The sequence below is a fragment of the Mercurialis annua genome, linkage group LG8 (assembly GCF_937616625.2).
Source record: "Mercurialis annua linkage group LG8, ddMerAnnu1.2, whole genome shotgun sequence".
Taxonomy (NCBI): Eukaryota; Viridiplantae; Streptophyta; class Magnoliopsida; order Malpighiales; family Euphorbiaceae; genus Mercurialis; species Mercurialis annua.
Genome location: NC_065577.1, coordinates 12,712,131 through 12,735,931, shown reverse-complemented (window position 1 = coordinate 12,735,931; position 23,801 = coordinate 12,712,131). Strand labels below are relative to the sequence as shown.

Below are 23,801 nucleotides of genomic sequence, written 5' to 3'. Positions count from 1 at the left end.
ATCCCATGTTCGACTCTTATTCTTCACATTTTTTGTCTTTTTCTTCAATTTAAATAAGATTCTCTTTAAATTATAAGAGATAAAAAAAAGTACAAACCTACTGATTCGAACTTGGGACCTTTAGAACCTCTTCAAACCGCTGCTTCGCTGATCTAAATGAGATGTCAGTTTAATTTTAATAAATCTAGTATATATTCGGTTACCGACCGAACCGAACCGAAATATTCCCTTTATTTCGGTTCGGTGTGGTTTTCAATTGCAGAAATAACCGATCGGTTTTAATACTTTGATCGGTTCAAAAACCAAACAGACCGATGCACAGCCCAATGTTTAGTAAGCATGTTAGGGCTGTTGTATGTTGAACTTTGGCCTATTTAATTATGGTTGTCCCTTTGGAGATTTTCATCGAACACCTTATGTGCGTGTTGATTAATAATTTGTTTTGTCACGACCCAAATTATTGAGCCGCAACCAGCGCTAGGGAATAGGAGTGGTAGCTCCAAAACCCGTAGCAAGTCTAAAATGACTAAACTTTTTCGCAAATAATACAACATATGTACATCAAAGGAAGCAAACATATATATATACAAATATTTACACTAGAAATTCTGATATCCACGTGGGCTCTAGTTACTGTACCACGTACAAACTGGCCTCACTGGACTATATACATATTATGTATCAGAACATATCACCGGAATTTGGTGCCGTGAACAAAACCTAATATATGTAGCCTACAAAAAGATATAAACAAAGACAAGTAAAACATAAAACCAAAATATACTGCTGTCAAGGCTACGACTCTACCGACACAGGACCACTACTATAGCGCTACAGAAGTCGAGAACTACACATGTAATGCTGATTTCCGGATTCCAAAAACGACCTCTAGCTAGGTCCAGACACTAAGCACCTGAAAATGTTAAACACAACAAAGTCAGACTATGCTGAGTGAGTTTGCAATTTACTTACTGTATTATAAAATAACATTGCATTTCAAATAAAGCAATAATACAAAAATATATAATCGAGTATTTGATCCGTTCGAAACTAAAAGCCTGAAACTAAACACGACTTACGAATATTCAAATCAAACTAATCCAAATGGTCCGGTCCCGGAATAACTCAACCGCGTCACCTGCGACCAACCTCTTAATCCCAAGTGGTGAGCCCCGGGATAATTCAACCGTGTTCATCCCACTAGATACGGGGCTCAGGTTACTCTAACCGAGTTCACTCTCGTATCCACATTCATATTCCAACTTCCATAATCGTATCATGCATATATATCAAATCATTTCACATAGTCTAAACACACTAGACTGACTCAATACTGGTGATCACAAAGTCTATTGACACCTAATAGGTAGCTAGTTTCTTTGGATCGCATACTAGTTTCTCGTACATAAAATTTAATAGAAACATATAACATTTCAACAAATCATATAATGCGATGTGTGTAGATAATATATATATATATATATATATATATATATATATATATAAATAACGAATACACGAAAGTAAGTGCAACTCACTGTGACCGCTATCATATTTATGATGTGGTCGATATAATTGTATGCTTGTACTAATCCACGTCTGCCGACCTCACTGCTCGCTGACATGTCTGATACATATTAATTAATGTTCTATAGTTAGACGTGAATTTCATGATTATATATATAATACATTTAAATCTAGGTTTTAGTTTCAGTCTTAACGTTATTCGTGAACTCGATACTCCTTTATCGTATTCACGACATATCAAACTCCGCTTCTCGTATTTAAGAATCATAAATCTTGCTTAACGTTTTCCGTTATCATTAATTACCGAAAACGTCAAGCTAAGTCTCTAAACTTAAGATTTTTGTGGTCCTCAATTCGATTTAAGGTCTAATATCCGAAAATAATAGGAATCTAGGTCGAAATAGGAGAAAAAGCCCAATTAGGTCCTCCGGGCCAACTATGCGGGCGCACACGAGCACTGTGCGTTCGCATAGCTCCGTAGACCCCTCTCCGGGTCACCCCGACCTGCTTTGGCATTTCCGACATGCTTACAACACCTATTCCTTCAAAACCTGTCATTACGGTTTTCCAAAAACGTTAAAATCAAGCTAATATCGACGAATTCTAAATCCTTAACTTAATAACTATAAAACAGCCACTAAATCATTAATTTCCATGCTAATAATCGATCTCTTACCTTGTTACGATGCCCGGGGATAATAGAGCTTTCAATTCTGAAGATATCGACGCGAAATCACTCGAATCGGACAACAAACGGAGAAACGGTGAAGAAACGTAGTTGATCGATGGGTTTTTGTGTCTCTGGATGTTTCTCTATTCTTCCTTATTTCATATCTCTTTTCTTTTATTATTTTGAAAAAATGCCACTTTGATCCTTGTTTTATTTATTTGTTACCAATTATCCTTTAAACTTTTCTTTTGTTCAATTTAGTCCATAACTAAATCAATTAACCCTTTAACCAATTCGTATACGTATTATTTTTGTCTAATAAATAATACGATCCAAGAATTTACATTTTCCCGTCAAAACTAATAATTTTGACTCTCGAGAGTTAATTGGCTAAATTACCACTTTATTATCTGAACTTTGTTTGTAGCTGTTCCTGATATTTTTCCTTTTTAATCCCAATTCCAACTTTTCAATTAAAACGTAATTTTAAATTCTTCATAATTACTTTCCCGAAACCGACCTACTAGAATTTTATTTATCTTAATTTCTCGAAAAATTTTCTGATATTGCCACTCCGGCGACTAACCACTTGCCACGTGGCCCAGTTAGATAATTTAAACTTATGGGGTATTACAGGTTTGGTTAAGCTATTGTGTTCCATTGCTTTTCAAATAATGATATGAGTTACTAAGTTGTGTTCTGGATTCTAAAAATTTGGATTATATTTTGGAAATGTTTGAGTCGGGTTAGACTTGGATCGCCTGACATGTGAGGTTAAGCTTAATAGTTATGATAACTTGGTGAATTCGCAAGCAGTGAGTTTATATATATATATATACACACATGTGAGGTTAAGCTTAATAGTTATGATAACTTGGTGAATTCGCAAGCAGTGAGTTTATATATATATATGAATATATTTTATACGCAGTTTCGAAATGTTTTCGAACTCATTATGGAACTGGATTTAAATGAGCTACTCGATGGGCATCATCGAAGCTGTGTGCACCGGTAAGTACATTGGAATTAGCAGACATGCGTCTAGCCTACTTTGGGATCAGCAGATTTATATTTGGCCTACTTTGGGATCGGCAGATTTATATTTGGCATACTTTGGGATCGGCGGAGATTCGTCTCACCTATTTTGGGATTCTTTTCAATACTCATTCCATAATGTTATATATAAGTATATAAGGTTTTAAAAGTTTTTCACTTAATAAATGTAAATAGTAGTATGAACTTATCTGAGTATATCTGACCCCCGTTGTTTTCCCATTTTCCAGGTTTCTGATTTTTGAGCGTATCTAATTGATCTCCGATTTTCACTTTCTTTAGAGGTCTTCTTTTACTTTCATAAACATGTCAAAATATTTAACTCTTAGACCACAGTAGTATTAGTGGATGTCTTTATATTATTCTAGACTTGTGTCTTGTCGGATCCGTCTGACTATTGTTATATACTTTTTGGCATGATATTATTTTGGGTTGGTTATTTATATATGCCATGTTGTTGGAGTCTTGGAGTTAAACCGAGATTATTATATCATTGTTGATTGAACTGCTAGACTTAGGTTGGAGTCTTGGTTGCCCTGAGCATTGGTTTTATGCATGTTTATTTGTTTTGTATGTTTATCCGCGATGCTAGCTACGGGTTTTGGAGCTACCACTCCTATACCCTAGCTCCGGTCACGATCCGTGAATTTAGGTCGTGACAAAGTTGGTATCAGAGCTTTGGTTATGAAAACCAAGGCCTATTGCATGTAATGTGATATTTTGTTTATGGCATGTTAAGTTGATGTTGTGTCATAGGAGCTACTGCGGAATTAGGATTTGTGTCATGTCTTTTGAAGCGTCATCATTTGTTTTTAAAACTTTCTACCTACACATATAGGAATGTTGTGTGTCGGTCATGTTTAAACTGATGCTATGTTATGATGATTGTTTTCACTTGGGTATTACTCGTTTGATTGCTTTTGCCTTGTGGATGAGTACATTTTGGCTTTGGCCTTTATTATTTTACAAAATATGATGACACGATAGGTGTTGGCCTTGTTTTTGCTTCTATATTATTTTGGTTGTTAAAACTTTAAACGTATTTTGTGGCTATATGTTATTTGGCCATGTTTTGATTTTTGATGTTGATAATTGAGAAAGTGACTTTGCCTTGACTTGTGTTTTGGCAAGAGTGTCGGATGGATAGTCTAGACTTGATACCCCAAAATGTGATTTCGTTTCCCTTTCAGTAAAATAAAATTATCGCATTTTGTATTTTTGCGTTTAGCTTGATGTTTTGTAAATTATGTTTTGAGATAATCTTAATTATGTGATGCCATGTCTTTTGATTATCTAGTACAAGTTTATGAATTCACATGTTGTGGCATGTTAATATTTGAAGTGTCATTTTGGTCATTGGTATTTTATGTTTGGCTGGAGTACGTGTCTACAAAATGGTTGTTTGCAATTAAAGTTTTTCTCACTTGAGTATTTGAGTTGATGTTTAATGCTTGGGTTTTGTTGAGACCCTAATTTTGAAAAGATTGAAATTTTATTTAAATTCATTTTCTAGATTTATAAATATTTTGAATACGTTTTATAAATGGTTATTATGGGTTTGACTTAGGTCACCGAAAATTGGGAGTTGAGCTTGGTAGTGTGTAATGACTCGGCTAACTCAACGATTTTATTGATCGAGATACATTGAGAATTTTAATCGATAGATTTATAAAAGAGGTTTTCCAGAAAATGGCTATTAAACTGTGGAGCTCGACTAGAACTTGAAAGTTATTGTGGTTTATTTTATGTTTGGAAAGAGTTTTTGATGTGTACCTTTTTTAGTAATGTCATGCTTAGTATTGAATTTATTTTGGGGAATCCGAGAATGTTGTGTCATGTCTTGGTTTTGCGATTTGAAATATTAACGGGCTATTTGTGTTTGCATACGATGATTTTGATTAGTTATATGAAAAAGTTTGTTTATATGGATTGTGTATGCCATGTCAGAGGAAGTATGATGATCATATAGGTTGTTGCATGCTTGTTTCTTTCTGTAACTAGTGCGTTGCCTATCGCGATGATGTTTTGTTATACGGTAAGATAATTGAATTATATGCGGGTTAAGGCATGCTTGGATGGTTTATGGTTAGGTGAAAATCATAATTTTTAATGGTTCGTGCTAGTATGCCTCGTTTATTGGGTAAGATTATCTATTTTAGTTGCTTTATCTAGTTCGTCGCATTTTGCGGGTAGCACACGAGTCTTTGCTAGCATGAGTTACTTTTTGGCTCAACCTTGATGTTTGGTGTATCAATTTGTGAATCGAGGACATTTGGGAAATGATACAGTGAAAGACGAGGATAGTGACTCTTTGGAACAGATGGTGGTTTCTGGTTATCCTGTAAAAGGATGTTGAAATTATAACCCGGGACGATAAATCGGTTTATTAATACACTTGTGTTGAAGGTAAGATTTGTGGAGGCATAATGTAAGTTATTTTTGTCTTGAGTATAATTTCAGTTTGATTTGAGGTTAATCTGGATATTACTAGCGCATAAGAGAATTTAGTTGAGTTATAGGTTTGAACTGCTATAATAGTATCGTATAAACTGGTAGATTGCAAGTATGGTATCTGAAAAATATTTTTAGGATATCGAGTGTGCATCTCACAGAGTGTAATGTCTAGTAAATGTTTTATCGAGGAATTGATTTCAAATGTTTATTTGTTAAAGTATTTGAAATGTTTTTTTATCACGTAATTGTGCCCAGACATATCATGAACATGCATTTTGAATGTCACGAATAGAAAATTACATCGAGCACTGAGTATGTTCACTAAATAAAAGAAAAAATAAATAATTGATACATGCATAATAGTACATGCATCATATGCAATGAAATGATTAGAGTTGGATGCAACTCTTTGGGGATGAGAGGTGTCCTCACCTTAGCACACAATTATGTTAAAGGGATTTTATCGATTAAGTGTTTTTGAGAAAAATGTTTTGAAACGAACTCGCCAGCCATATTGTGATAGATGTTTTTTAAAGTTGTTGGATTCAAATGGTTTTGAAATTTTGACCAAAAGGTAGCTAAACAAAATACTCTGTGATGATAGTGGTGATTTAAGGACGATTACATTATAAAGGATCGGGTTGTATTGTCAGAAATTTTATGCACCGTAGAAAAATTACTGGATATAAGGTTGCATTCAAGATGTTATTTCGATAAGTACAATAGGATGTTGAGGTCATATTAGAAGGCTTATATGTTATCTTCCGACTTATGATTTGAGGAGTGATGGATTAAGAAATTAGGTTATGCTCCACGTGTGTGAGTGTTCACTGTGATTTTAAAAGATGTTTGTTTATACAGATTGAGTTTAGAAACATGTTTAGGATGTGTTTTTGATATTATTAGATGCATATTTCGAATATATTCATGTCCAGACCTTTCCCTACGTGTTTTTTGCTTGTTGTTATGTCTTTTTTATATTAAATCGAAGCAAACAACGAACTCCCGAGAACGAGTCGTGACGGTGCCGCCACCACCATACCATGGAGTCGCCGCCACTCCATATGGCGCCACTTTTTTCGCCACCAGACGCTTCCAGATCTTATAGATTAGTTTCCAGTTGTATTTTCATGTTTTTGGGCTCGTTTGAGCTTTAGGCCCCGTTTGAGCCCGCAATTTTATAATTAATTGTAGGATCTTATTATGTATTGTAATAGGCCAAACCTAATGTATTTCAGAACGAAAGCCATGTTTTGTAATCTGCCATGCCAACTTGGCCCTAAAGCCTAAGACCGCCAAAGACCAGAAACTTTTAGAAGCCATTCCGGGTTCTTTTGAACTCAGATAGACCCTGGTTATAACTAGTGGATCCATATTTACGAGACAAAGAACTTCCGTGTTCTGACCCAATCCTGATTCTGATCACATAGACATCTAGACGACAAAAAATTCAATCTTGACAAATAGAAGTGGAAGAATCCAAATATAAACAAAAGGAATTTACACAAAAGATTCTCTTTTTAATTTATTTGCATTCAATACCTCACTTCTAAAAATTTATTTTTCTGCCTCATTTTTCTATTGTTTTTAGTTGTACTCTCAACTAAATTTAACTTATTAGCATTTTTACTCCCTTTATAAAAACACAGTACTCCCTTATTTTTTTCTTTTTTTCTTTTTTTTCCTTTACTCTTTCTTGTTTTTCTCTCTCTTCTCTTTATTTTGAGAAATGGTAATTATATTAGCACATCCACAAGGAGTGGAAGGCAAAGAAAAACTGGCCTTAGCCTCTAACAAAGAAAACTAGGCATCTAAATACATCGTTATCATTATACAAAAAACTTGGGTTATGATGTTTGTAGTCAATCACACCCTTATTAATACTAAGAAAAATCAAATCTGTGAAGTCCGTTAATTCTTGCCTGAAAAATCTCCTATTACGCGCTTTCCAAATCTCCCAAACACAGAAGAACCAAATGATTGCCCATAACATTTTGTATTTCGAACTAGCCAACGACATCCATTCCAAAAAATTACCCAGAAATGAGAAGCCTGGAACCTCAATCTTTTGCAAGATAATATTCCAAAATTTCCAAGGCAAGTCACAATGCAGGATAATATGAATACTTGTTTCTGATTTATAGCAAACCGAGCAACAAGACTGATCTATATTGAGCATCCCTCTCTGATAAAGCCAAATGAAGAATAAAATATGTTATAGTCTTATGTAACAGCCAAATGAAGAATAAAGTACGAGGCCGAACTTTGTGCTTCCATAAACTGATGAAGAAAGGATCTGCTGTCCTATTAATGTCATGCCATCGCTAAACCAAAGAAGAAATAGTAAAAGAGTCAAAGAGCTTCCAACGGACCTAGTCATTCCGAAGAAGATAAACATTAATATGATGAACACGCTGAAGCAAGTCACTGAAGTCTTCAGCTTCTCCAATGCGCAGCCTGCGCTTCCAAACGAATTCGGAAATATGACCCGTTTTTTTATTAATAAAACTCGACAAGTTGGCTTCTGGATTGCGAGATAATCCAAAGAGACGATGGTGAGAAAAAGGTAAGGGCTGCTGATGATTTGGAATCCATTAATCACTCCAAAACCGAATATCTTGGGCATTTCCAGGTCTGAAATGTATATTAGATTGCTTTGGTTTTTAAGACGCAGCGACGGAATGTTCAAGCCACCAAAACGGAACGGGATGCATACATTTTCCCACGATACTTTGGAAATACCTCTCCGAGAATGAGAACCAGCCCATAAAAAGTGTCTCATGTAACTTTCCATAAAAGAAGTAACTGAAACCGGAATAGCAAAGAAGCACATAGTATATACGGGTAAACTACTCAAGACCGAGTTAATCAAAATCAGACAACTTGAAGGTGAAAGGAGATTACGTTTCCAAAGAGCTAAATGATTCGAAAAGTTTTGAAGCATTGTAGCAAAATGAGACCGAGACAAAGTCGTTCGAGAGAGGGGCATACCAAGGTATGAAAATGGAAGGTTTTCAATTTTGCAATTAAGAATGTTAGCAGCTTCTGAAATACTCTCATTATCCACATTCAGGCCAATGATTGAACTCTTGTGAAAATTAATACGAAGCCCAGAGATGAGTTCAAAGCAACGGAGAATTCTGAGTAAGTTCCTAATCATATTCATATCATTCGGAAGGAATAAAAGGGTATCCTCTGCAAATTGCAGTAGAGACATAGATTCATGGTAACCATCAATATCAATGCCCTCAATAATACCCAAACTCTTTGCTTTGTCAATAAGAGATTTGAAACCTTCAGCTGCAATTACAAATAACATCGGAGACAACAGATCCCCTTGACGCACTCCTTTTGCCATGAAAAAATTGTCAGACGGGCTGCCATTAATAAGAGTAGATAACTGAGAAGAGCCGAATAAAGAAGAGATCCATTGTACCCATTTTATGTCAAACTTCATTTTCTCAAGAATGCCCAAAATAAAATGCCATGATACACTGTCAAAAGCCTTTTGAAAGTCAAGCTTAATAATGAAATTCTGCTCTTTTCTCCTATAAGATAGGTGAATAATTTCACCTGCGATAGAATGATATTTGTGGATATTCCGCCCCTTAATAAACCCAAATTGATTCTCTGATATAATAGTAGGTAAAAGCGGTACAAGACGATTGCAAGAAGCTTCGAAACAATCTTAAGAACACCATTAATGAGACTTATAGGACGAAAATCTTTAATGTTGTTTGCTCCCTTAAATTTTGGTATAAGAATCAAAAAAGCCGTATTCAATTCTTTCGGAAACTGACCTGAACGGTGGAAGTTCTGAAAAAGCTGCTGGAAATCATGCTTCATTAAGTCCCATGCCCATTTATAGAAAAACATGTTGAAATCATCCGGTCTCGGTGCTGTTGTCATCGCAGTTCAATAACGTTGAATAAATCTCATCCATCTCGAAATAATTAACAAGATCTTTGGCTTGAGAAGAACTTAGGGACTTGAAAGAGAGTCCATCGAGACTATAAGGACAGTGGCTGCTGCGAGTAAAAAGTTGGCGATAGAACGAATTAATGGACTTTTTGATGTCAAATGGAGTAGAGAAACCAACATTCTCCATAAAAATCTCAGAGATGTAATTGTTCTTAGCGTGTATTGAAGCTGCCGTGTGAAAAAAAGAGGTGTTTTTATCTCTTAAAAGACTCCAATTTAGACGGTATTTTTGAAGCCAAAGAGTTTCCAGCTGTTTAGAAATCTATAAATGATCATAATGCAGCGAAGTAAGACTAGTCTGCTCATTATCATTAAGGCTTTTGATGTCTGTGATAGCCTCCAAATCTAATATTTTCTGCTGCAATACACTAGCTTTATTATTTAAATCCCCAAAGACATTTAAGTTCCACGGTTTGATAAGTTTATGTAACTCTCGCAGCTTGATACCCAAAGAAGAACTGCCATTAAGTGACTGCCAGGAAGTTTCAATGAATTGTGCAAAATCCTTGTGACCCCACCATGCGTTTAATCGATCGAAAAGGGCGAGGACCCCAATCAACACGATCATGAGCTATAAAAAGAATTGGAACGTGATCGGAAAAGGAGCGAGCTAATGCTTTGAGATGAATATTAGGCTAAATATTAAAAGCTGAAGGAGAGACAAAACACCTATCAAGTTTCAATTTAGGAAACTTATTTTGCCACGTAAAAAATCTCCCATGTAAAGGAATCTCAAGTAAACCTGCTGAGTTTATAAAATTTGAAAAATCTAGCATTGAAGTCGAGAGATGTTGGCAGTTCATTCTCTTCGAAGTATTTAAAATCTCATTGAAATCCCCTGATAACAAGCATAATCTATCACAGTTCAGTTCCGGAAGCAGTTCAACCCAAGTAGCAGCTCTTGAGTTTGGACTGCTAGGAGCATAAAGAAGGATAAAGCGAATACTAACTGAATACCAATCAAAATCAACTGATATCCATCTATCCATTTTTGTGATTTTAGAAGGAGTAATTAAAGAATTGTTCCATATGCAAAGTAAACCTCCAGATGCTCCGAAGGAGGCAGAATAAGTATAACCAAAGTCGAGGTTAGGCCAAATTTTTATGATCAAGAAATCATCAATAGATTCTTTTTTTGTTTCAATAATACCAATAATCAATAGATTATGGATGGAGATAAAATAATGGATACATCTTTGCTTTCTAAAATGAGAAACACCCCCTCGGAAATTCCAAGAAACAAAATTTAGTGTATTAATCATAAAATAATTTTACCTTGATGATAAACACCAGACTTCAAGATGGAATCTACTGCTCTTTAGGAATTACTTGAGATAACAATTCAACGATATCCTTTTCATGTTCTTTTGAGAATAGGCCCGATTGAACACCCACTTCCCATGCTTTCTGTAATACCCCAAAAGATTTAATTATTATTTGGGCCATGTGTCCAGTTTGGACTCGCCAGAGTGGCGATATCGGAAAGATTTCAGGGAAATTAGAGTAAATAAATTTTAAGTAGGTCGGTTTCAGAAAAGTAATTATGCAGAAATTAATGATATATTTAAATTCTAAAGTTGGAATTGGAACTAAAAGGAGAAATGTCAAGAAAGGTTCCAAAATAAAGTACAGGGACTAAAGTGGTAATTTAGCCACTACGTCTCGAAGATGGAAATTTTAGGTTTTGACGGGAAAATATTAATATCGGGATTCGTATTATTTATTGGATATAAATAATACGTATAAGTCATCATTAAAGTGTTAATTGATTTAGCTATGGACTAAATCGCACAAAAGAAACGTTTAAATGATAAATGGTAAGAAACAAAAAGAACAAGGATCAAAGTGAGCTTTTTACCTTTGTATATATGATTTTGATTATGAATCATAATCAGAAGGAAAGAACAGAGTTCCAGAAGGTTCATTTGCCGAATACGATCGTTTCGCTGCCGTTTCTCCGTTCGACGTCAGAATTGAGTGATTTTCGCGGCGATCTCTCCAAAACTCTGTTCTCTATCGATCCTAAGCTTTGTTTCAAGGTAAAATATCTGATTTTGATGCTAAAATCAAGTTTTATTAGATGTTTTGTATGGAATAAATGAATTTGACAATTTTAGCTTATTTTAGCGTTTTAATGAAAAACGGAAATGCGGGTTTTGGAGGAATTGAGGTTGTGAGAGTGTGAAGCATGTCGGATTGCGGCGAAACAGCCCAGAAATTGTTTTCCGGGGCTGCGCATAGCAAACGAGCTATGCGATGCGCCCGCATAGCTCAGGCTGTGCGAGCGCATAGCCACGCTATGCGCTCGCATAGCCAAGCTGTGCGTCCGCATAGTGGGTCCGGGGGACCAAAGCGGACTTTTGACCTATTTTGACCTAAATTTTGATAATTCCGAACATTAGACCCTAGAGATCGATTAAGGATCCCGTAACTTAAAAAGTAAGATTTAGCTCGACGTTTTACGCGAGTAATGATAATGAAAAATGTTAAGGAAATTATATAGTTCTCGAATACAAGGAATGGTATTCGATAAGTCGTGAGTATGACAAAGAGTTATCGAACACGTGTATAATATTGAAAACGAAACTAAATCCTAAAACATAGAAGCATTATACGTGTAAAAATACGAGTTTCACGTCTAACTATTAAACGATTTGTCAGACGTGTCAACAAGTAGTGGGGTTAGTAGACGTGGACTAGCGAGAGCATATTATCAAATCGACCACATCATTACTTGGATAGCGGTCACTATGAGTTGCACCTTACTTTCGTGTATTATATATTAAAGTTATTTAATATTATACTTTATATATACGTGGTCTGTTTATATGTATCGCATTATATATAATTTGATTAAATGTTATGTGTTTCTATCAAGTATATATACGAAGAACTAGTATGCGATCCGAAGAAAGTAGCTACCTATTGGGTGTCAATAGGCTGTGTGATCACCAGTATCGAGTCATTCTAGTGTGTTTGTATTTGAGAAACAATTTGATATGATAATGAATTACAAAATTTAATAATAAATTCAATACGAGCGAGAACTCGGTTACAGTGTAACCTGAGCCCCGTATCTACTGAGTTGGACTCACACTTTGGGATTAAGAGATGAGTCGCGATCGACGAGGTAGAGTGTGAACACTCCCGGGTCGGACTATCTGGATCAGTATGATTTGATTATTCGAAAGTTGTGTCGCATGCTAGGATGTTAGTTTCGTACGGATCAAATACATGTTTATATGTATTACTTTTATATTATTGTTTTCTTGAAATGCGATGTTATGTTTTCATAATAATACCGTTAGTAAAATGCAAACTCACTCAGTATTTTCCCAAATATTGACCCCTCATATTTGATGTCTTTCAGGTGCTTAGTGTGTGGACTTAACTAGAAGCCCGTTTTGAAGTCCAGAAGTCAGCTGTGTATGTATAGTTTCTGACTTCTATGAGTGCTGCAGTAGTGGTCCCGCGTTGACAGAGTCGTAGCCTAGACAGCAGTATATTTTGAGTGTACATATTACTTTCTGTCTTGTTTATATGTTTTTGTAGGCTACATGTAGTACAGTTTGTTCACGTCCCCAGATGCCTGTGATATGTTTTACTACACTAACTTTGTATACAGTACCGCGAGATCAGTTCGTACAGGGTACGGTAGTTAGAGCCCGTGAGGTTTTGAACATTTAGTGCAAATATGTGTATATATGTTATATATATGTATGTTTGCTTCCGTTGTGTTATCTGTTTACTATTTGAGAAAAATTAATGGTGGTTTGAGGCTTACTACGGGTTCCGGAGCTACTACTCCCGTTCCCTAACGCCGGTTGCGGCTCAAAATTTTGGGTCGTGACACTTTCTTCGTCTTCTCAACAGTATAGGGAGTCTCCTCAACTTGAAGCATGTTACTGCCATCTTCACAATTAGTACAAAGTGGCATGATATTTTCAGAGTGAATGACCTCACTAGAGTTAATTGTTTTCGGAAACTTTCGGCGAAGAGTAATGTTAGACAAGTCTGGATTTGGAGAGGTTGCCAGCATCAATAATCGGCATGTGATTTGAATTGTTCTTGTGAGAAAGAGGTGACAAAGCTAAGTTCGTTTCTGAATCGGAATCTAAGTTTGTGAAAGTTGAGGATCAGCAAAGCTATCAAACAAGAGAGCTGGCAGATCTGATTCATGAACATTGATAACAAACTCTTTACCTTCAATCAGAAAAGGCATATCACAAGCAATACGATCTGAATTTGTTGAGATTAAAACGCAGCCAGAATCAAAACATTCTCTAGATAAAACTGAAGGGTGAACCATAATAGTCTTGCCAAGGTTATCCCCAATTAGGTTAAAAAAAATTCCTCATTCTATGCTGCTAAAGGGACTCCAGAAATAGTTAACAAAACATATCTCTCATTAGAACAAAAGAAATCATCGAAAGGAATTATGGCTTTAAAGAAAACAACCATACTAGAGAAGTTAAGCCTGAATCGATTCAAATAAACAACATTATGAAACCCAATTAAGATGAAAGCTCCTCCTGAAAACGAGATAGTATCATATACCACTTCAATATCTTTCAAGAATTTGTGGACAATGAGTGATTGCAGACTGGAAGCAGGTCTGTCCTTTGGTGGATTATAAATCACAGGAGGGTTAGAGACAATAGTATCATACGATTGTGAGTCACGCACGGAAGCAATAAACTGGTGCTTAACAGGTAACGGACGAGGAGCAGCTCGTTGTTGAGAAGATCGTTGCATGGGAGGAACAATATTGCTACGCAAAGGATACTTTGAGCGAAAAGCCCTAATATGCAGGGAGCCCACATATAACTGATTCAGTTTACGTAGGGTAGTGCCAATATCATAATCACTTTCAAGCTTTAGGAATCCAAATGTCCTATCCAGTTTGTTCCTTCTACGAGCTAGGGTTACCTTTCTTTCGATATCAAATTTCTTAAAATGCTTTTGAATATTATCATAGAACCAATTCTCTGGATAATTTTCGAAGTATAGAACCGCTGGGACATTTGAACTTGCAGGACGAAGGTGGTGATTGTTGGTAGTCGGAGTTACCTTGGTTGTCGCCGTCACCGCCATCGAGCTGGCAGAGAAAGGTTTAGGGTTGGTCAAGAAGTGTTTCAATTTTTTCTCTCTCTTCTCTTCTCTTCTCTTTCTTTTTTTCTCTTTCTTCTTCTTTTTCTTCTTTCCTCTGCATTTTTTTTTACGTTTTTTTCCATTTTAGTGAAATTTCTTATCAAATTCTATCTAAATATTCTATTATTTATTTAATGTATTCGATATATAACACAAACAATTAAATATTTTAAACAAATAAAAAATCAACGATGAAAAAATCAATTTGTCTCAAAGAATTTGAAGCAACAAAATATTTCGTCATCGCTACCATCATATCCTCTTATTCTAGATCTTCTTCTTCCTTTTTTTTGTGTAAACCGTTCGAAACTGTTTGAAACCGTTTTTTGAAACTGTTTAAAAATAAATGTTACAAACTGTGTTTTTGAAATATGTTTGAAATTGTTTATGAAATTGTTTAAAATCTTTATAAACTATTTCAAACTGTTTTTTAATGACTGTTTAAAATTGTTTTTGAAACCATTTTAAATTGTTTGGAACTTTTATAAACTGTTTAAAACCATTATATAAACTTAACTAAAAAAAGTTACAAATTTGTGTTTCAATTTTTTTTCGAACTTGTTGATCGTTTAAAACCGTTTCTTAAAATTGTTGGAAACCTTTTTAAACTGTCGAAGCCTTTGTTTCTTAAAATAATTGGAAATTTTTGTAAACTGGAAAACTGTTTTTTTTTTTTTTGAAACTGTTTGAATTCTTTATTAACTGTTTGAAACCATTGTATTAATTAAAAAAATGGTTGTAAAAACTATGTTTTATAAATTTTTATGGAACTATTTGAAACCTTTTTATAAACTGTTTTTGAAAAACAGTTAGTAAAAGTATGTCTTAAAAACCGTTTGCAACCGTTTGAAATTTCTGGAGTAAAAATGCAAAGCACAAAATAAAAATATAAAGTCTTGACACGCTGGAGTATGACTTTCAAGTTTTGGTTTTGGAGTTAATTTTCGCAAATATTTTTTCTAGTTAGGTATTTTCCTAATTTTCCTATAAACAAATGATAGTACATGGACCGAAAAATGCATTTTTGCCGTTGCAAAATTCATATTAAACATTAAAGTGATAAATATGCATAGAATAAAGGGAATTGGAAAAGAAAATGAAGGATCTAATAGATTGCTTGCATTTCCTCAACCATTTGCAGTTGCTTCTCACACGATCTAATATATTGTTTATATTTGCTCATTTAAATTCATTAGGATCGTTTTTGAGACTTGGTACTAAAATAAAGGTCATTTTTGCACCTTCTCCCTTAATTTATTAATATAAACATCAACCACTAATTGAAAGAATTACAACATCAACAACACAACTACTGCCTGTTTTGATCAATCTAATAGAACTGTTAGAGCAAAGAGGCTTACATTTCACAGAAGATGGTAATCAAAATGATCAAAGATTTCTTTCAGATCCTTGCATGAGATACTCGAAAATCCATAATGCTGCAGCCTGTATGTATAAAGCTCGCTTGGTCGAACCAAGCCCTATTTGAGAATATCGAATATTAGCAGCAGCAATTGCTAATCCCTGAATTGCATCAAAGGATTCGAACACTGCCGAATCATCATTGAGATACCACAAAAATTTTACGCAGCCTCCACTAAACAAGATACTTCTTTTGAGGAGTGTGGCCACAATGGCGAAAGTGCGACCACCTTTCCAATTATAAGTAGCGTTGGCGAAACTAACTCGGCTGATGCAATTTCATCAGCAAGATCCCTTACTTCTGCAAAAACCTACACCATAGCAAGATAACAATCATTAGTTGGCTGCATCACACTACTTCCAACTCCCAAAAACCTATATAAAGTATATTTAGGCTCAAAATCACTGACAAGTAATTTGCGTCCCAATCGATCTATTAGCAAGAAAGAAATATTCAGAATAAGGATCGATCTATTAGGTGTAGTGTGCTTCCGGCTCAGTTTATTTAAGGTTTATAATTTTAAAAATCCAACTGAACCAAATAATCAAACTAAATATATCAAATTAAACTTGGTTTGGCTTGATTTTTGGTTTTGGTTCGGTTCTGCACAGCAATTCAAAAATGTTTTAGAATCTGGTTGAACTTTTAATGTGTTCACTACACAATTTAAGCTAACAAATAAGTTTCTATGAAGGCCTAATGGTAAAAAAAACCAAACTTTTACGACTTGTTGCAATTATATCCAAACCTTTTAATTTTTGCAATAATATCCAAATTGCATTTTTTTTGTTATAATAATATCCAAATTGCATTTTGTGTAGCAATAATAGTCAAATTGATGGCTAAACTTGTTGTTTTTAATTAAGATATTAGGCTATTATTATATTTTGATGTATAATAATATAGTAAAAGTCCCAAAAAATGACAAAAAACTCAAAAAAATTCACATAAAAAGTGCAATTTGGATATTATTACAACAAAATAATGCAATTTGGATATTATTGCAAAAATTAAAAGGTTTGGATATAATTGTAACAAGTCGTAAAGGTTTGGGTTTTTTTTGCCATTAAGCCTTCTAAGAATTAAGCCACATATTAAAAAACCTGAAAAATATAGGGTCATAAAAACCAAGATAAAATTATGTAAACCAACAACATTTCTCAAGGCCGTTCATAGAACCATTTCATTGTTCACATCTGTGGCACTTTACTAAATGTCAACTAAGACTAAAAAATTTAATTGAAAGGGGTACAGGACCAGTTTCCGTTTTGTTGAATGTTTTTCGATGCGAAGATCTTATATGAGATACATTCAAAGCCTTCTTATGACCAGCAATGATTAATATAAAAGGAAGGAATCAATAAGCAAAAATAATATCAACTGAACTGATATGTGGGATTTGTAAAGAAAAACGCAGTCATTGCAAAAAAAGTTCAAGCTTTGCCTTTTGCTTCGTGCAGAATTGAGAATACTTCAGTAAATAATTAGGATACTACTTACCATACGCTGCTGAGGCGTGGTTCCTCGCTCCACTGCAACCGCTGGAGTATTTTCTGGGAGACCATGATGCATTAACTTTAAAGCAAGAGAAGGGAGGGTTGCCAAGCCCATATAAACTACCAAGGTTGAATCAGGGTCAGCTGCATTTTCTGCTACGAAAAGTGGATCTGAACCTCCTTTCCTTGAATGTCCTGTTAGAAATCTAACACTATTTGCAACACCTCGGTGCGTTAAAGGAATTCCCAACTCTGCTGCAATCCCTGAAGCAGCAGTTATACCTGCACAACAATCAATAAAAATCATTTTGATATACATGCAGGAAGTTTAAAGAAATCAGCTGCAGATAAAAAGGAAGGCAAAAAAGAAGAAGAGAAAGGGTAAAAACAATTAAATAAACTGGCGACATATTGTCATTTTCAACAAACTATTTAATGCATGACATATATTCTTCGGGATAACAAGCATCAGAAACTAGAGCAACTCTAATTTTATGTACTCCAAGCCGTTGAGGTTGAGTTTAGAGGTAAGTTTGCAGACAAAAATGCGACAATCACCAATTTCTAGTACCTTCCTACATCATAGTCCATCCACTCTTCAAAATAAGAGGCTATGGAATGTCCAGTCGACTGCTGTATAGGACCAATTGGAGGGATCTAAACAGAACCAAAGATTGTGTTTATATGGAAGCGGGAAAGGATGTTTGTCTTCCATCATGGAGAAAGGCATCATTTCAGATAAAAAGAGTAGATAATTTTCCCAGAGTTGAAAATATGTCTATAAGACTATAGCATATTTTAGAAAGCAAACTGCGATAATACATTGATGTGTAATTGATACCACTGTGCATTATTGCCTATAGGGCAAACCTATATCCCGTAATGCCTTCATAAAGGCAGAGCAGGTTTACGTTCAAAACACTGAATCCAGACTATTAATATCATAGCCACAGACTATTAATATCGTAGCCAGATGAAAGACGCATCTTGCTACATGAAGAACATTTGACATACTATCATCAATTTCTGATATCGTTGTCATTTTCCATAATCACTAGGTCATTACTCATCAATCATTAGACATCTCCCTAGCATATATGTCAAACTGAAAGGCACGTCCACCTAGTAGAACTAATAACAAGAGTCAACTAAAAGACGACCCCAGAAAAATTGTTTTATCCAAATCTCATCTAAAGCAAAATTACAACTGTTTCCATTGAAAGTGATCACTATTTGTTTCTCAAATGACATGCTTCTAAATTTTCAGAATCTCTTTCGAATGTGACTATGACATTTAGCAGAAACAAAATCTGCCTTCTCAAAAATCATCACACATTCTAATAGAGGAGCATTTAGATACCTGGAATAACTTTAACTTGAATTCCTTGTTGTTGTAGAAAATCCATTTCCTCTCCACCCCTACCAAAAACCTTCAAAAACCGAACAATGCCAATCATAAAGAATTCCGATAAAAAACTTGATATTGCATAATAGAAATGTCTCATAACAGAAACTCACCAGAGGATCTCCTCCTTTGAGCCTCACAACAGTAGCTCCAGCTTCAGCAAAACTCAAGAGCAACTCATGTATCTCCTCCTGCAAACAACCAATCAGAAACGACTTCCAATCTCATCTAATATCAAAACAACTTAAAAATCAAAGATCATGGTATTGCCTAACACAATCCACCAAATGCTTATTCCTCAACTAACAATGTATTGCACCTCCAAATAACTCAACTTACGACCTAAAATAACCGAAAAACCGCCAATTTCGTCTAGTTTACCTGCGTTCTACTATGGTATCCAGCAGTCTTGCCAACATAAAGCAACCTAGCATTGGGACCAACCAGCTCAAGAACATCATTAGACACCAATCTATCATACAACAAAAGATCAGCAGACTCTATAACTCGAACCGCCTTCAAAGTCAACAATTCGGGGTCCCCTGGCCCTGTCCCGACCAAGAACACATCTCCAGGGCCACATTTGCCTCCATCATTACAATCACCTCTCTTCTCCTTGAGCACTTGGAGAAGGCTTTTCAACTCGGGCAGCTGCAACGCAATGTCGTTTTGTCTGATTGATTGAGGGTCGGAGTCAAGAGGGCATGAAGATGAAGCAGATTGGTGGAGCTGGTTGCTGTAGAGCCACTGGTCTCGTTGGTATCTTTGAGTGGAGTGCTTCTCTGTAAAGGGCGAGGCTTTGTAGCTTAAAGAGCAGATGGGTTTTGGATTTGAGGGGAAATTGTTGTGAATTTGGCCAGAGATGGTGGAAGAAATTGAGGGTAGCTTATGAATGAGAGCCATTGGAGCAATAAAAACAGCAAATTTGGAGAAGAAAATCCTCAACTGGGGAGCTATTTGAATGGAGTGGAGAGGTAGCAGCAAGAAGCCGCCTTTGTATTAATTTAAGCATAAAATAGAGAGGAAAAGAAAAGTTTGTTCTTTGGAAGTGCAATAGAGACCATATAAGCGTTTGTATACATAATAGGAGCTATTTGATTTGTTCTTTCACTTTAGTTTTTGGGTGGATTGAGAAGGCGGAAGATGCCAAAAAGGTGCGGCCTTTTGGGTGTAGACAAAGACATGTTCCTTTTGGGGACATTTAGCATAGTATTGCTGTCTTAACAAGTTGCCTAAGTAATGATACGGGCTTTTTATATGTATTATGGTGGTGGTTGTTCCGAAATCCGCAAAAAGCCTAAAAACGAGTAAATTTCTTTTACAAATCCATCAAGTAAATTTATGTTGTTACGACCTGAAATCTCGAGTCGAGACGGCGCTAGAAAATGGGAATGATAGTTTTGAAACCCGTAGCAAGCCTAAAATACACTAATTTTTTCTTTTTGCAATTCAATCAAACGTTGACTATACACGCAGAAGCATTTAACAAACATATATATATATACACTAGTAGGAACGTTACAAATTATCTCGAGTTTTTATTTCTGTATCTCGTACATACTAACTCGGCATACAACTACTTAGTGTTTATAGTCATACTACGAGAATCTACATCCGTGGACAAAATACAAACATATTGGCCCATATATATACACATCAAGAAGGCAACTATATAGAATATCAATACGTTGCCATGCTAGACTATGACAAGTCAGACGAACATTACTGCAGCGGACCAGGAAGTCGGGACTGTACATGCAAAATTCGACTTCCGAGCAAAAGCGGACTTCTACTCAAGTTCTGGGTCTAGGCACCTAAAAATATAAAAAAAGTAAGTCGCCTTTAAAACCATTTTTCACATGTACAACCACATCGATACAATCATAATTAATTCAAACAATTCACGTATACAACCAATTTGATCTGATCTTAATCTTAATCTTAATCTTAGATCCTGGTCATTTTTTAACCTATGCTCATTCTTAGACTTAACGAGAGTACTGCTTTTTCATGTCTCTTTGTAGGTAAAGTTTCGAGATGGCTCGACCGTGTTTAACTTTATACCTAGTGATACAGTTCCGAGATAGTTCAACCGAGTTTAACTGGTATCACACTTTTATACATTCCATATAAGGTGAGTCCCGAGAGCCTCGCTCTACCGAGTTTAACTCTCTGGACATAGGTCCCGAGATGTCTCTACCGAGTTTAACCTATGACTTTATGCATCATAAGTTAGTCTATTTTCGATCTATTTTATCATCTAGACCGACTCGACTCTGTGATCACATAACTATTTCGGATCGTACACAGATTCACTTTGTAAACAATTATCTAGTAAGAAGCAAAGTAATACAATCCATATAATCAAACAATTCAATCCAACAATTTCCATAGAGCTCCAATCAATTTATATATCAATTTTAATCAACACAAACAATTCATGCGATGCATTCCTTTCTATTTAGCGTCGGATCTCAATTCCATCGCTATATCCGTCGCAGATGTGATAAAATAGCGACGGATATGTGATCCGTCGCCAACATCCGTCGCTATTTGCCTGTTTTTTAGTAGTGAAGCAAAATTCGGCCACCACCATTAGACTAGCCATAGCCAAAAATCACAACACACACACACACATAAAAATCCAGTTTTGAAACACCCTATTACGTGTTAATTCTTCAAAAACGCAGCGCAAGCACCAGATTCGAAGCCGGATTCCATATCAACTTCGTTGGCAAATGAGCCAAGGACTCAGGCCGGTAATTCTGAGGACCCTCTTATTATGTTCATTTGACTTGCCATAAATATATGTATAATTGCCATGATTGCTGAATTTGTATGATTTAGGATGCATGTTTAGTCTTTTCATTACTTTTGCCATATTAGCTAAATTCGATGCTTTCAATAATTGCCATGAAATTTGATTATAGACATGTTAAATTGTTGTAGTTAATCATGTTTAACCTCAAATATATAAATCCAGTTAATCTATAGCTCTTAGAATGCATGTTTCTAGGAGATTTTAGCTCTTTTTGCCATGAAAACTCAATTTTCGTACTTGTTGTCCAGAAAATAATTTCGTTTAAATGAGCTTTAAACACTCTGATTATGCTACATTTGGATTCCTTGTTCAATTTTATGCGGCTTTGACTACTTTTTCATGAGAAACAGAGTTGAAACGAGTGAGAACGAAGCAAAATAAACGATCTCTGAATATGCCGACGAACCGTTGCCGCCGCCACTATAACCGGCGGTGCCGCCGCCACTATAACCGGCGGTGCCGCCACCTTTCTTGCCGGTTCCGCCAGATCAAACGGGCGCCGTGTTCTTCATTCTCAGCTTCCCAGAATCACTCATCAACCACAGATTTAAACAGAATCCCACCCTTTTTCAGTACCAAACATTATTTTCGAATTGTATTCTATTCCCTCTAACTTAAAGATATGATAAAAATAATATAAGCAAAGAAAATTGACTTACTCATTTTTTTAAGATCCCCCCATACTTATTAAACTTGGTTTTCATTTTTCACCCAATGTTTTGACCTCATAATCATCACTCTCAATCATATCACACAACACTACATTTAAATCACATATTTCTTGAAAATGCATATCAGTGGTGACATACAAAGAACCAGAAATGCATAAAGTGACAGAGTAAAAGTGAGATAGACAATCAGCAAACTTTCTAACCATTTCCAATCAATGACATCAGGTATACTTTGATTCAAATTAATTTTAAAAGAAGACTCATCCTCATCATACATTTCAAAAGCCTCTTCAAACAAGCAAGCAGTATTAAGCATCAAAAAGGTTGGATTCCAACGAGTAGGCACATCAAGATATAATTTTTATTTGTTTCAATTCCAACAAACTCAGCAGCCTATTTGAATTTTCTCAACCTAACAGGATTATTTCTGATACATCTAACACAATCTCTCACTTTCTTAACAAAAACATTAAAATCTTTCACACCATCACTCACAACCAGATTTAAAATGTGTGAAATACATCTCATATGTAAATACTTCCCCTTAACTACCCCAATCCCCCATTGTAGTAATTGTTTCCTAAAGGCATAAACTGTTATATTATTACTACTACTATTATTCATAGTGATATTAAATACATTTTTAAGACCTTTATCAACCAAACAATTCTCTAAAAACTTAGATATTTATTCACCCCTATGGCTAGTGACATGCATGCAAGCTATGATATGTTTATGCAACACCCAAAAATCATAAACCCAGTGGCACGTAGCACACATGTAATTAATTCTATAAATACTAGTCCATGTTTCAGTCGTTATACTAACCTTTTGACTATGATTCTTTAAAAGAACTTTCAATTTTAACCTATCTTCTGTATACATTTTAAAGCAGTCCATAATCATAGTCCACCAAGAGGGCATGATATACCTTGGATATGTCGTGTTCATTAGTCTTTTAAACCCTATCCCCTCAACAAACCTAAAAGGAAGTTCATCAACAATGATCATATAGCATACAACATCTCTAACAACAACTTGACTAAATTTTCAGGCTCCCACAACAACATTCAAAGGATTAACAATAGGAATCATTGTTAAAAAAGTTTGCCTAGTCTGTTTACTATGTGGGTTTTTAAGGCAGGCAAT

At 35.3% G+C, this 23,801-nt stretch overlaps 1 protein-coding gene across 1 annotated transcript; it reads right to left on the bottom strand.

The window, feature by feature from the left end:
* Window positions 1–16,054: 16,054 nt before the first annotated feature.
* On the bottom strand, window positions 16,055–20,331 carry LOC126662178 (S-adenosyl-L-methionine-dependent uroporphyrinogen III methyltransferase, chloroplastic). The gene is made up of 5 exons (XM_050356073.2): window positions 19,542–20,331; window positions 19,274–19,351; window positions 19,116–19,185; window positions 17,760–18,037; window positions 16,055–16,569 (listed from the first exon to the last, which is right to left on the bottom strand). Exons 1-5 carry the CDS (start codon window positions 20,061–20,063, stop codon window positions 16,420–16,422), a joined length of 1,098 nt encoding a protein of 365 aa, XP_050212030.1. The 5' UTR covers window positions 20,064–20,331; the 3' UTR covers window positions 16,055–16,419.
* Window positions 20,332–23,801: the final 3,470 nt, after the last annotated feature.

Bases quoted from the DNA above. Each gene is read 5' to 3' on its own strand.
- LOC126662178 (XM_050356073.2), bottom strand. From the start codon at position 20,063: ATGGCTCTCATTCATAAGCTACCCTCAATTTCTTCCACCATCTCTGGC. The intron at 19,352-19,541 runs GTAAACTAGACG...GGTTGTTTGCAG, and splicing joins GATACCATAGTAGAACGCAG to GAGGAGATACATGAGTTGCT. The intron at 18,038-19,115 runs GTATCTAAATGC...ATTGTTGTGCAG, and splicing joins TCAAGTTAAAGTTATTCCAG to GTATAACTGCTGCTTCAGGG.